This window comes from Geospiza fortis, unplaced genomic scaffold (assembly GCF_000277835.1).
Source record: "Geospiza fortis unplaced genomic scaffold, GeoFor_1.0 scaffold548, whole genome shotgun sequence".
NCBI lineage: Eukaryota > Metazoa > Chordata > Aves > Passeriformes > Thraupidae > Geospiza > Geospiza fortis.
The window spans coordinates 47164-62621 of NW_005054511.1; the positions used below are offsets into that span (position 1 = coordinate 47164).

The 15458-nt window shown below is 39.1% G+C and overlaps 1 protein-coding gene across 8 annotated transcripts in view; it reads left to right on the top strand.

Annotated features, from left to right (window-relative positions):
- Positions 1-15211, top strand: part of CREM (cAMP responsive element modulator) — a 29874-nt gene extending 14663 nt beyond the window's left edge. For 3 of the 8 annotated variants that reach the window (XM_014310302.2, XM_005428882.2, XM_031063527.1), the window contains 3 exons: positions 4234-4377; positions 12251-12407; positions 14098-15211. In XM_014310302.2, coding sequence (XP_014165777.2) covers positions 4234-4377; positions 12251-12407; positions 14098-14242 — 446 coding nt within the window. In that variant the 3' untranslated portion in view covers positions 14243-15211. The other 5 variants (XM_031063526.1, XM_031063528.1, XM_031063530.1 and 2 more) reach the window with 4 other exon arrangements.
- The last annotated feature ends 247 nt before the right edge of the window (positions 15212-15458 follow it).

Consider the following 15458-nt stretch of genomic DNA (forward strand, 5'->3'; position numbering starts at 1 on the left):
AATTTGGAACTTACTGAAGAGAGCTTGACTGTTGACCCCTAGTCTTTATGTATATGAAGCACAGATCTGAAGCATCTCTGAGCCATCCTGTTGGTTCCCTGTAATCCTCAGGAAGTGCTGTTAGCTAAAACCAGGAATATTGGGTGGGAATGTAGCAAATCCAGTGTTGATTTTAGACTGGATATGGTGCAGTGGGTCAGTCCATGTACCTCCTTCATCTTTATGCCTCCTGTCAGTAGCTCTGTGCTTCTTCTGCCTGTTGTTCCTGTGCCTGAGGACTCCTCTGTCCCTGGCCAGCATGGACTGCCCAGGTTCTGCTGTGCAGGCACCCTGTAGTTTGTGCATTAAGCTTGTGCAGTGTCCATGAGCTGGCCTTGTCATGTCACTATCTGTACTGTGCCCTGGTTTAAAAGAGGTGTTTGGTTATTACATTTGCTGGTTCCTTTTTTTCTCTACTGTTCTCTCTATTCCTGCAAAGGAAGGGCAATTTTAAAAGATCATTTTGACTGTGTGTTTATGTCTGGATGTCTGGGATTACTCTTTTTGGAAGAACTTGATAAATAAATAGCTCTGGAAAACAAATGTATTTTTGTCTATTAACAGCATTGATGGCTGTTCTCTACTTAATTTTCACCAGGCAAAATGGTATGTTGCCATGGTTTCCCAATACCTTTTTCCTTGGAGCTTCTTGGCTTTGGCTTATGGAAGCAGACAGTCTGACACGACGAGATAAAATGTAGTCTTTGCCAGCTACCTCCATCAACATACGTGTGCTCCTTCTGCCAGGCAAATGGGTAGTTTTGCACAAGGTGCTCTCTTGTGTAGGAGCCTTGTATTCTTATCTGACTACACACCTACTCTGTTGGCTGTAGTTCTGTCATGTTGGTTATTTAATACTGAAAAAAACTACTTCCCTCACCTGTGGTAGTGGTCTAATGTGTAAGAGCTGTTCATTTGGTTGGAGTGTGTGTATCTGTCTCCCCATCCGCCTGCCTCCTTGTGCATTTCATGATGATCTGCATGAAAAAATGCAGGGGGAATGAAAATTATTAAATCTCTAGCTATCTGTTTGGGTTACTTGCTGTCTTAGAATAGACTTTTAACAATTGAAGAATTAAGAGATCTTTTGGGAAAGACTAACTTTAGTTCCATTTCCAGTCTTTGAAGGGAAAAAGATCTGGTTTTGTTTTTCTGGATTAGCACTGATGATCGTACTCAGAGAGTGGTATTAGTACTGTCCTCACTCATAGTTGGAAAAGAAGATGCCAGTTGCATCCATCCACCTGCATGACATTCAGCTACAGGGACTGTTCAGGAAAGTCCTGCACTCATCATAAAAGGCTCCGTTTTCAGTAGAGCTCCAGCAGAGCAAAGTGTGTGCAGTGGTTGAGATCAGGACAGTGAATGGGGTTCAGGCAGTGTGTTGTTCTGGAAGTATGGCAGGAATCAGTCCTGTAAGGGAGGCAGGTACTGGAGTTAATTCACGTTTGTGTATAAAGTACTGGGTTGGGATCTAAAGGAGTAATTGCCGGACAGCTGTGACATAATTGTTTCCCCAGGTTCGCTGTGGAGCCAGAAGCTTTGTATCAATCTGTGCTGATGTTTTGCTGTTTAGGAAGCCAAACTGACTGGGTTTTATGTGGTAGGGTTCTGTGATGCTGTAGATGTACCACCATTCCTGGTGCTAACTCTGAGAGGCAGGATTTGGCTCTTAACTTGTCTGGGAGGTAGAGTTGACAATAATCTTGTTGCTCTTGTCCTGGACTTTGTGAAGAGTAGGGGATACAATGCTTTACTTTTGTTGCTTCTCTTTCTTTTGTCTTGCCCTAAAATGGGGCACTTTCTGCTTTGGAGGCCAGACTGAAACGTCTTGCACTCTATGCCCTGCCACACTCTTCCCCTTCTCCTCAATGCCTTCTGTAGCCTGTGTGCAGCATCCAACTAATTCCTGTGTTTCGTACTCCTCATTCCAAGGGCAGGACTGGAGGTCCGTGCTGAACGCTGTTTCAGTATTGCAGATAAGGCTCTGAACTTAATTCATCATAGGAGGAATTCCATGTTTTCCCCAAAAGAAGCTAATTCAAGTGTTGGGATTTGGCAATCTCAGTCTCTTTCAAGTGTTTATATCTGAAGTTGAGCTTTTGAGATAAGCTACTGTTGCCAAAAGAGAACATTTGAAATCAGCAATCTCTAAAATTCACATAGGTATCTAACAAATCCTATATTGAGATAAGCAGAGCTGAACCTTCAAGAATGGCATCAAATACTGTAATCTGACAATGAATTCAGAGGAGTTGGCAAGCCTGAATATTTTTTTATGTCTGCCTTTTATAACATAGTTTAAGTATCTTTTGGGGCAGGAAGGATTTTTTACTCCTTGGGCATTGGGTTCTCAGCTGAAAGTTTCAGGATTTCTTTAATTAACACAGGAGATGTGGATTTGGCTGGTGAATCACTTGGTAGAGATAAGGAATTGGCTCAAAGAGTTCCAGTCAATAGCTTGATGTTCAGGTAGGGACCAGTGATGAATGGTGTCTTTCAGAGATCTGGGACCAGTATTATTTTGTATCTTTGGTTGGAGATGTGGAAGGTGGGGTTGAATGCACCTTCAGAAAGTTTGCAGGTGACACCAGGCTAAATGATGCAGTTGATACTCAAAGCTCAGTAGAGAGAAGGGATCCAAAGGACGGTGACAAAGTGGAGAGGTGGACCCTTGCAAACTTCATGATAAGGCCAATGCTAATCATCAATACACAGCATCCTGTGTATGGGTTGTGGCAATCCTAAATGTGAATATAGGCTGGGCAATGAGTGGATTGAGAGGACCTGGATGTGCTGGTAGCTGAAACACTGACTATGAGCTGGCAATGTGTGCTTGCAGCCTAGAAAGCCCGCCAGATCTTAGGCTGCGTCCAAAGCAGGGTGGGCAGCAGATAAAGGGATGTAATTCTGCCCCTCCACTCTGGTGAGACCCCACCTGAAGTGCTACATCCAGCTCTGAGTTTCCAGCATGAGACAGATATGGACTTGTTCATGCTTGAACAGATCCAGAGGAGGGCCATGGAGATTATCAGGGGCTGGAGGCCTTCCCTATAAAGACAGGTTGACAGGTCTGGTGTTGATTCGCCTGGAGAAAAGAAGGCTCTAGGGAGATCTTGCAGCAGCCTTCCAGTATTTAAAGGGAGCCTACAGAAAAATTAGGGAGGGACTCTGTATCGGGGGTGTGGAGTGATAGCATGAGAGGCAATGGCTTTAAACAGAGAGGATAGACTTAGTTTAGATCATAGAATGAAATCTTCATTTTGAGGGTGGCAAGGCACTGGAGCAGGTTCCCAGAGAAGTTGTGGATGCCCCATCCCAGGAAGTGTTCAAGGCCAGGTTGGATGAGGAGGCTCTGAGCAATCTGATCTGGTGGAAGGTGCCTCTGCCCATGGCAGGGGAGTTAGAGCTAGATGATCTTGAAGGTCCTTTCCAACTCAAGCCATTCTATGATTCAGTGATATTTCTGTGTTTAACAAAGGCAATGCTAATTTCAAAAGGAATATACAATTAATGATGTCTCTAGGGAATTGCATTTTTATAAATACTTGATTATGGCAAGAAGGCAGTATGATTTTTATTAATGGGGAAAGTATATTTGTTTTTTTCATATTGCTATTACATTGAGGGAAGAACCCCACTTTGTTCTGTTTCTCTTTTTACATGAGTATTGGGCTCCGTACACCTGTGTACAACCTGGTTAAATTTTGTGCTAAACTTTTTCTTACACTAAAGAAAAGATTGTTAGTGTTAGGCATCTTTCTTTTCCTTTGTCTTGATGTCCTGGACTTTGTTTTCTGAGAGTCAATAAACAGCTTTTTTAAGAATTTTTTTTTAAATAACTCCTATGTTAGTATTTAAAACATCACTTTTAAAAGGCTAGGAGCTATGATTTTTCCCCATGTATTTAAACTATTTTAGTGGAGTTAATATTTCTGGAAACATAGAGATAAAATGCTTTTATCTCTAGAGATAAACGGCTTTTTATCTGTTATATGTATGGTGTATACTACACAAGAGACTATATTTGTGCAAATCAATATTAATATTACCCAGGTTTTACCATACAATTGATCCTAAAGCAAGGAGAGGACCAGGAGTCGTGTAAGACAATGTTTATTGCATGTTTTTTAGCATGTGCATGTGTTATGTCTTTCTGTTGCCTAACTTCTCTTTTTTTTTTTTCCTGTTTAGTTACCATATCTCAAGGTGGTACAATTCAGACTGTGACAAACTCAGGAGCTCCTCAGCCAGGCGCTACCATTGTGCAATATGCAGCACAGTCATCTGATGGCACACAACAGTTTTTTGTTCCTGGAAGCCAAGTTGTTGTTCAAGGTATATTTTAATAGTCTACTTTGTTTTCATTTTTTCATATTAAACAATTTTTCTTAAAACGTTTCTTATTTTGTGTTGACATTATTGCACCATTATGTAAAATACTCGTAGCAAGATAAAAGAGTCTTAGGAAGGGATTCAGGTTCTCTGCTTAGTAAGGCAGCTCCTGTGTTTGGTTAAAAAGGGTGAAATAGCAGTATAACATCACTTTCTGCTTTGGATTGTCCTTTGCAGATTTTGAGACATGTTTAATTGGAATAAAGGTACTCCTACAGATTGAAGTGCACCACATCATTTAATATATGAAACGAATTTGTTTTTTTCAGCAGTTAATGTTAATAAAATGCAAATTCTGAAGATTCTGGGATATGTTTAGGGCAGAATTTCCTTTCAACTTATGGCTCTTGCAGTTACTAGAAAGCAGATCCTTTAATGAAACTAGTTTTCACACAGAGGAATGCTTTGAAGGTCCTATAAAGTGCTCATATGACGTGATGAAAACCTTTGAAAATGGGAGATAGATTTCTCTGTGGAGACATTAAATTAATAGTTATGGAGAATATGCAGAATTTTTAAAAAAATTATTGACAGAGAGAAATAGGGGGGAGGGCTGTATGAATACTTTCTTAAGCCAAAACAGCTATCTGAAATAAACCATGAGAAGAGCTAGGAAGGATTTAGATATGTATTCATGGAGTGGATGCGGATCATCAAATAAATGTTGAAATAGATTGTTGTCCCAAGACTCTTCCAGAAGCATTTCAAATGCTTTAAGACTATAAAATGAAAACACCTTAGCCAAATGTTAAGTTTTTATTGTTCACAGAGTATTGTTACAACTTCCCAAAATGTTATTATGAATACATACTTAACAAAGCCTTACGTCCCAAATTTGGCTGTCCCCCAAACCAATTTCCCACTTTAGTACTGCATGTTTTTCTGAGTATGTGTCTAATATGTTTTCTCTGTGTGTGCCTACACATCCCTTAAATCAGAGGCTGCCTCCATCTCTCCAGGTTCACTGTAGTATTTTATAGGTACTGCTTTGATTCTTCAGAACTTTGGTGTCAGGGGCAGAAAGAATAACTCGTCAGCTGCTTCTTAGAAAACTTCCCATCTGTGAAGAAGCACAGCATTTGAGGATTTTGTCTGGCAGCATTTCAATCCTTAGGAATTCCATTTGACTGATTTTTCCTTTACAGACTCTCCATTACAGAGCTATTTTCTGACAGGGCTGCTCAGTCTCAGCAATGGGCTTCACAAGATGGAATTGCCCTTTAAGTGTTTTGCCTATGATGGAAACTTTCAAAATGGATTCAGACGCAGTAACTGAATACCTTCTACATCACGTTTCTGGAAACATCTTGATACTTTTAACTAAATTGATTTGTTCTCTGTCCATGCTCAGAGAAGTTTATTTCCTGGAATTCTCTATACGTTTGGTTCAAAGTCCAGTGCTTTAGTGAGCCTCATAGCTGTTAACATGGACAAAAAATGTGACAGCACATACAGGGAAAAGTACAAAGCAAACAGTAAATGAGCATGACCTTGGAGATGATGAGAAGATAAAAGGCTTCAACTTATTCTACATGCTACTGATATTAGAAAATCTTTAGGAAAAAACAAAACATCTACAGTAAAAAAAAATATGTATACAAACATAGTGAAAATGTTTACAGTAATACAATTGTATGAAGGCAGCAAACCTGAGTTAATTACAATGGAGTGGGACAATGGAATAAGTTGAATATACAAGTGTCTGAAATGTCCTTATTACAGCTCATCTTGCCTGTGCTAGAAAGTCTGTTGGAAGGTTATGAATATTTGTCATTTATGTACACTTTGTAGTTGACTGTTCACCTAATATTGTCATAACATAGATTATAATAGAAAAATTATTCTGCTTAGTAATCCTACCACTTACATATGTATTTTTATAATAATTTTGGGTAGGCAGCATATAATTTATTTTCTTTATCATAGAAGAAGAAAGAATATAAGAAATACCTGGAAACAGAAAAATTCTGTTTCAGATTCTGTTTCAAAACCTTTCAGATAGCATATGTATTGATTGTTTTTCTAAAGTATTTGTTTATGAATCTCATTAATAATGGATAAGATCACATAAACCCTTTGTTTGGTATTTTCTTATAACCTGTGGTGTGGAAAAACACTAGGATAAAAGTGCCAAATATATTGATCCAATTGAGTGACATTGTATTTGCTACAAGTTTACATTTGTAGGCAAAATAAGAGGCAATTCTAGTGTCTGGGCAGTTTCCTACCACATTAAGGATTAAGGATTTTTTTGCTAGCTGAAGAAGGAAGTGTTTTGATTATTAGTGAAAATGAGTGTAGAAAAGTTATATAAAAATAATTCTGTTGAGATCCATGTGTATTTTTGTTACATTGTTAGTGATATTTGTAATCTGTGGCTTGAACTTCTTGTGCTTTAGTTCTGATCTTCTGTACATATGATCCTGAAGTGCTCCTGTAATCACAGAACACTCCTGTAAACACAGGATGTAAAACACAGAACAGCAATGCAAACATTGATGCTTCCAGTGCTGCCATCCAGCACAGTTTCACAGTTGTTAAATTACCAGTCTGAATTTGTTTTGTACAAAGACCTTAGAAGTTTGCTGTGCCCTACATACAAACCAGTGCTTGGACTCTTGGTCTGAAACTATTTCATTTGCATTGATGTAAATAAGGAGTAACTCTCTTAGAGCTGAGTTGTTGTTTTTTTAATTTATATTTTAAAGCAGAGTCAAACAGATCTCTTGGACATATTTTGAAAAAGGAGGGAAGGGGGAAGAGGTAGCCTTTACCCAGTGTTACTGTTCTCCTTGTTACAGCATCTGAAACCACTGGCTTTAGGTTGACTTACTTCATTGGAGTGTTCCTTAATAATTTCTGAAGCTTTTAACTGAAATTAAATGAGTGGGTTGTGGGTTTTCCTGCAAAGCACGGAGCTCTAGCCTTTCATTTACTTATTTGTTACAGCTTATTAAGCTTTCCTGTCGTGCATGTCTGTCCTACAGAGTTCTCTGCCTTTTAGTGGAACTGTTCCAATGAAAACAATTGCATGTCTGTTTTAAATTTCCTTATTTTCTATCCAGTCATGACTTTATCGTTTGGATTCATTCGTGAATGCTAGAGCCACGTTTTCATTTCTATCAGTCAGTGCTGTGAATTTTCAGGTCTTTCTTAACAGCCTGCTTTGTGGTGAGTGCTTTCTGTAGCTTTATGAATAATTCAGGGGAAAAGAACAAAGCTAGGATTATAGCAATATGGAAGAGGAAAAAAAAAACAGGTTTACTGGAAAAGGAATTCTTTGGGCTGCACTTTCAGTGAGCTGTTCCAGTGATGGAGCATGTTAATGACAGCGGTAAGCAAGTGAGGTCATTGTGATGTCAGTGCTCTTGCTTGTAATCCTGCACATGCTTGGTAGTTTGGAGCAGTTCATGCTGAGCTCTAGTAGAGGAGCAGCAGAATCGTGTGTGCAGAAGTTGATCATGGCTGTAACAGGAGATGAAACAGGTAAAAATTTTGTTAGCCTTTGACATGGTATTTTTGTATGTCTGTGCAGTGTTTAGTTAATATTTGTGGCATTTTCTTTTGAACCTGTTGCTATAATTCTTTCATCTCTCTAAAGTCATGCAAATAGCTTCTAATTCTCTCTACTCAGTGTAGGATTCTGGGGCAATTTTAACAGTTTTGTTTGAGGGGAAAAACTAAAAATCACTGTTAGTGCATGAATTTTTGCACAGATTGATTCAGTAACTGTTCTTAACTATTTGATGCAGGATTTTTCTGAAAACAATCCACCACTCTACTTTTGCATTTTTCTTTATTGTGGTGATAGTCATATATGTTGCTGTGTTTATAATTGCTTTTTCTTTTGTAAAAATGACAACTGCCTTTTTTATTAAGCCATAGACGCTACAAATTTGATAGCCATGGGCTTCAACCTAGCGTGTAAATCAACCCTTGCTCCCAGTATTAAAAAAACACTGAATGGAAACAGATTTAAGGGCAATAATTGCAGTATTGTAACGCCTGCTTGTTTTCTCCTCCACTGTTAAAATGGTCTGTTCCTCAGCTAATTGAGTTCAAAAGGCTGACGTCATTAGATTTCCTGGAATCGTGTTGCAGTAGGGAACTGGAAAAGTTAAACTCCAAACAAGATACACATTGACGTCAGCTCCAAGTCATGCTGCGATTTAGTCAGTTCCTTTCTGCCTCGTCAATTGCCTCCGGCGGCTCGGTAACATTAACTGCTTCCCTGCCGGCTCCTACGTGCTGCTGCTCACTGCTGCCGCACGTTGTTTCATTAATCCAAAGATAAATATCTTCTCCAGGTCGATGTATTTAATGCTCAAAGGGATAATGATTCATGCCATTCATGCCTTGTGTAGCCAGTTCAGTGGTGAAGTTAAAAACCCCTTGATAATCAAGTCCCACCATTATGACTCACAGAGGGGGAGAATAGGCATCCAAATACATCGGGCGTTTTTTCTCCTGGATAGTCACTGAAAGAACTAAGTGCAGGGATGCTCTCTAGTGTTCAGCAAGTTACTTTTTCCAAGAGGTGGTTGCTTTTTTATTTTTTTTTTTTATATGCATGTTTGGTTTTTTTTCACTAGTTGTCTTTTGGCTTTCTTAATTTTCTTTTTGTAAGTCTCAACTAAAAGCTTCAGGTTCTCAGTGACTTTTTACTCCCTTGCATTTTAAGGGGTAAAAAAAAATTAAAATTACCTGAGGCAATGCGATAGGGAATTGCACCAACTCCAGGTTTGTTGCTTTGTTAACACTCTCAGTTCTATTTCTGGTACCTTAGGAATTACATTAAGCCTTGGTGAAGTGTCGTTAGAAACGGCCACAGAAGTTTGGCAGTCTGGATGAAGTGTGTGGGACATTTGTCTCAGATGCTGAAATGGAAGGTATTCTTCACTGTAATATAGATACATAATTAGGTTTAAAATAACTTTGAAAAAAATTAGATTTATCCCACTGGGCTTAGAGCCTGTTTCATCTTTCCAAAGGTCTTTTTCTGGGCAAGTCAGTTACATTGTAGTTTCTTGAGCTAATACACAAATAATTTTTCAATCTTCAAAATATATTTTTGCAATGATATGTTGTAAAATATATATTACTGCACAGCTAAAAGATACTCTGTCAATGCTATGCTGTGCTTTTTTCTTGTTTCTGAACAGTGGCGCCTGGATTGGCAAGGTCAGAACCACCGGAATAGTTATTTATCTGTGTTCCTGTGCTGGCAGGTTTCTAAGTGAGACAACTGTCAGGCAGAGACTGCCACTACTGTGATCTGCTCAGACTAGAAGATTTACCAGTGGTGTTTGCTGATCCCAGCTGAGATAGGGACTTGCTTTTGTTAAGTCTTGCTGGAGGTACATGATCACACTGAGTCCTCTGCACAAAAGCTGCAGTAAGTCCTGTTTGCTGCCATCTGAGCTTAAGTCAGACACAGGCAACAAATTAGTTGGTCTTGCCAGGCTGAGGTGATCTGGGTTGTGGAGCTTTCCCCCATGACTTCATCTACAAAATGGTTTGCTTGGATTTCTAATTCATTGTAGCTAAGGCAAATTAAGGTAACAACTCTTTAATACCTAGTGATGAGATAGGAAAAGGTAGTTCTTACCATAGAGTCTGTAAGATATATATAATGTGGCCAGCATAAAGGTGAACCTGAAGAGTTGCTAAAATTCCATTTTTATAGGTACCATTCTATGAGGTACCATTCCATTGACGTGACTGGGACTGCTAAGAAATGTGGAGGATTTAAAGGGTTAAGCAATTCCCCTGTAGATGTACAGGATGACCAAGCCCTGTGCTCAGGGCAGCTGCCTGTCATTGCTCACCGGGCTGTTCTGAGCTGATTTTTCCCCCTCCCTCCCTCCCTCCCACATCCCCGGGGGATTATCCAGGTCAGTTCACTGGTCCAGTTCATCTTGTAATTCCACAAACACTTTTACCCACAGGACTGAGGAGGGGGGGAGGTGCATGGGGTTTAAGCTGATAATGATTTCAGGACATGGCTGTGGAATTGTAGTCTAAACAACTTGATTCTATTTTTTTTTTCGAACTAGTGAAGCACTTACATTAATATAGTAAGAATAATAGTATATTTTTATTAGATTTATTTTTCCCCCCGTATAGTTAACTGCTCAATCTATCAGCCTCCCCAAGATCTTTTTGTGTACCTTTTATTTTTCCAAGTTGACCTGGTGTCAGCTGGGATAGAGTTAATTTTCTTCCTATTAGCTGGTACAGTGCTGTTTTTTGCTTTTAGGATGAGAGAGGTGTTGATAGCTCACTCATGGTTTGGTTGTTGCTCAGCAGTAGTTGCGCTAAGTCAAGGACTTTCCAGCCTCTCATAGTCTGCCAGTGAGTAGGCTGGGGGTGCACTCAGAGCTGTGGGGGATCACATCCAGAGCAGCTGACCCCAGATAGCCAAAGGGATATTCCATACCTAAGGCATCATGCTCGGCATATAAACTGGAGGGAAAGCTGGCCTGGGGCCTGCTGCTCAGCAACAGGCTGGCCATCACTTGGTGAGTGGTGAGCAATTGCTTCTAATTTGCATTAATTATTTTTCTTGGGTTTATTTCTCTTTCTTTTTGTTGTTTTCCTTTTCGTTACATTTATTATTTTATTTTATTTCCATCAAACTGTTCCCATCTCAACCTATGAGTTTGCTCTACCTCATCCAGCTGGGGAGCTGTGTGGGTGGAGTGAGCAAGTGACTGTGTGGTGCTTAGTTGCAGGCTGGGGTTAAACTGTGAGACATGTTTTTCCATTATTTGAATAATGCTTTGGAGAATTAAAGTATAAACTAAGTGTAACAATAGCCTCTGAAACATCAACTATATACAGCTGCTTTAATGACAAAATTTGAATTTTTGTTCTATCATAATATTAAATATTTATGGAAGGAAATAGGTAAATACTTGCTCAGAATGTAAAGAGGAGTATGTTTTTTGTTTGGTTTTGTTTTCTGTCAGACAAGACACAAGTACTTAGGACTTCCCCAGTGTTTTTAAGTTGAGGTACATCATGCAGGGACAAGTACATCTGAAACAAAGAAATGACGTGAGACTGTAAGAAAGGTGTTGGTTTCCAGTCATATCAGATCAGCATTTGGCTTGTGGAGGGCACAAAACTGCTAAGCTCAGGAGCTGAATCTGAACTTCTGCCCTCTGATTTATTGTGCAGCTACACTCCTTCCTGTGCAACTGCCACTGCCTCCTGTTGCTGCTAATGCTGCAGCATCCCATGTGTGGTCCTCTTGCCCAGGGAACAAATGCCTGAACATCCTGAGCACTTGTCTGTTCCTTTTCACTGTAGCAGCAGCCGCTCTCACTCCTTATCCAAGGGTTGCCAAACTGCTGTTGTAAGAGGAGGAGAGGCTGTAAAGCTGGTACTGCTGCTATCACTAGGAAGGAGGAGAAGGTTGTCTTCTGAAGCAAACTGAGTCCTGTACAGGGAGAACAGGGTAGCATATAAACCTCAGAGGCTGCAACAGCAGGACCCTCTTTTTGTGGGATTGTGCAAACAGGAAGTGTTACTGCTTGAACTGTTTCTCAAACTGCTTTCCCCATGTTGTCTGAAGAGAGCCATGTGGAAGCTTTCAGTCCGGCTGGCTACGGGGGCCACATGCTAGAGCAATTCAGACACTTGACAGTGTGGAAATAAATGCTATTAAGATAAAAAATATACTGGTGTCATTACAGACCTGTGAAATAATTTATATATCTGGGATCCTGGATAAATCATTGTCAGAAATCTGTTATTTTCAGATATACTTCTTTTTATGCCATACATTTTAAAATATGTTTCTTTTATACAGCTGCCACTGGAGACATGCCAGCTTACCAGATCCGAACTCCCACTACTACCTTACCTCAGGGAGTGGTGATGGCAGCCTCGCCAGGGACTCTGCACAGCCCTCAGCAAATGGCAGAGGAGGCCACACGCAAGAGAGAGCTGAGACTTTTGAAAAATAGGTAAGACTACATATAGTAATTCATAGTCAGTGTTGCAAACCACCCCCCCTCCCCTACAAACATTATAACAAAGTTTTCTTCTTAAGGTCATGAGCACTGCCTGTAATTTATGAAGGCAGAAAAATTCTTTTCAGTCATCCCATGTCCTTCTAGCATAGAGGATTGGTTGTTAACTCTGGAAGATTAGAGTTGACCTTATAGCCATGGATTTTTAGTTTGAAAATATTAGGTGATTCAGAAATCAGTATCAGATAATTTTTGTGATGATCCAGAGTTACACTTTTTGTTGAATTTTACTTCCTGTCCTCTCCCACTACTGACAGTAAAATGGCCAGTAGGGCCTCTTTCATTTTAAAGCATCCCCACGAAGAATTGTTTAGGAAAATAGCTGAGGATCTCATTAGCAGCTGTCCATTAATGATGCTGTGAAGAAGACTTATTCAAAGATGGAATGATAATTATAGACTTTGCCAAATACTTGGCTGCTGGGATGAGATACTTTGCAGTGCCCCTGTCATTTTGTGAGGCCCATTGTGTGAAGTTGCTGTATATTTTTTAATTAGTTGTCATGGACTTGACTGAGTGTTGTAAATGTCAGTCTTCCTCTGTGCAGTCTTCTGCTATTCCTTGGGGAGTCTGTCTTTTTAAAATGTGTAGCCACCTCTGTCATTGGCAGATTAATAGTAGAATTAGTCTGCTCTGCAGATCTCTAATACACTGCTTAGCCACTTGTCTTATAATTGAATTAATGGTATTGCTTTGCTCTCATGCCTGTCCTTTATTTTAAATTACTTACAAGGATCACTGCATTGTTGTGCCTCCTTTTTGTTTCTTCTTCCTTCAGTTTTAAAACTAGTGCCTATGCTATAGCTCATAACTTGCTGGAATGTTAGCCTCTCACTCATTTGGTAGTTTATCATGTTCCAAGGTAGTAAAGGAGGACTCCCAGTACTTCTAATATTTCTTCTGGAATTGAATACTTGTTTAGTCACATGCTTCTGAACACAATAGCCAAAGTGTTTAGCTCAAATGTTAGAGATTTTTGAGGAGAACTACAAAAATGGCTTCAGGCTGACATTTGCCAGCAACAAAAACTACAGACTCATGTGGCTGAAATGTGCTCAGGTAGCCAGTTCTGAAATGCTAATAAATTGTATTTGTTTGGATTAAATTGTACTGTACATTGTTACAACATGCTGTAAGTTTTTATTTTCATGTAAGCTTGGCATCTAGTTTTTATCTGAAGAGAGTAGTGTTATGTTTGTGTTTTTCTGAAAGTATATTCTCTGGGTTTGGTTTTAAGATTTTGATGGCAGAAGACAATGCTCCTGATAAACACACAAAATAGAATGTGACTGGAAGAAGAAATGCTGCTTTTCATCCTAATGTTTAGTACAACTCAAGTCAATACATCATCAATTACTCCCTCTTTTTCTTGATTCTTCTGTGTATTGGTTCCATCTTTGTATTTGGTGATGCTGGATGCGTTTCAAGTTCTAGATGTTTTGGATTATATTTTAACTATGTTACTGCTTTTGGCTGTTATCCGATGTTCTGTTTGTGCAATCCAGCAGTTGGTGGTGGTGGTTGTTGTTATTGTGGAACCACAGGGATTGCAGGTAATTGCATTTATCCAGTCTTTGCCATATTGTGGCTGTTCCTGTAGTCATTTGCCTTGTATTGGTTCCAGGGAAGCTGCCAGAGAATGTCGCAGAAAGAAGAAAGAATATGTCAAATGTCTTGAAAATCGTGTGGCTGTGCTTGAAAACCAAAACAAGACTCTCATTGAGGAACTCAAGGCCCTCAAAGATCTTTATTGTCATAAAGCAGAATAACTGTCTTTCATTTGGACCTCCTTTATTATGAACTTTAATCAAGGCATGAGAGGAAGCAATTCTACAGATTGCCATATGAACTTGAGAAAGAGACACTTGAGGCCCTTGTGGAACCCAGTTTTGCTTAGTGTTTTCAGACTGATTTGGGAGATATTCCAAAATTTGGAATTCTGTCATAGTCTCCATACCCTGCTGAGCTTTCTAATGGCATGCAAATGGCTTTTTGTTTGCACTTTTTACTTCTGCTTTTTGCAGGGAAGCTGCTAAAGAATGTCGACGTCGGAAGAAAGAATACATAAAATGTCTGGAGAGTCGTGTTGCAGTGCTAGAAGTTCAGAACAAGAAACTTATACAGGAGCTTGAAACCCTAAAAGACATTTGCTCTTCCAAAACAGATTAGTAAAAATATTTATTATACTGTGAACTAAGATATGTCCAGTTGCTTTGTAAGACAGTACATAGCCAACATGAATTATGGCTTTCTCTTTGTGTCATTTATAATATATTCCAACTCCTAACATTCCTGAATGCTTTCCTGCTTTTTGTCAATTCATAGCTCTAATTTCAGGTTTTTCATGCACCATCCTTCTGTCTCCCAAGGAGCCAAATGTTAAAAAATATAACAAAGTAAAAAAGTGCATAATTTCTAAGAGCTGTTTCTTTGCCATGTATTTACAAATTACTTTTTACATGTTACTGAGTGTCCTGCACATTCAAAATATTTTGCAATTGTTTTAGATGAATCATAAAGATAATGCATTCAGTAATACAAGAAAATCAAACAACCCAAGGTATCTCAGGAAAGAGTTTATAAAAGAATGTTATGATTATATGTATGTACTAGCATACTAGTCTACAGATGATTTTATGGCATATTTTTATATTAGTTGCTTTGTGGAAAAAAGTATTGTATTGCTGTCACTGAGTGCCATGGTTAAAGATAGTTTTTAATAGAACCATGTTGTTTAACCTGTGTAGTGTCTGATTTCCTTTAAAAACCTGGTTGAGATGCTTTAAAATCCATGAGTATCTGAAAGAAGACAAAAGGGAAAAAAGCACACCTAAGCTCATGACATGATGCTAAATATATTGTAAATACCTGTAAGATGCTCTCTGTTATATGGCTGCTATTTACTTAATTTTTCTGTAATCTGCAGAATATTTGATTCACTGGAGGTCTATATATCAAAATTTAAGTGTTCATCCTGAATACTTC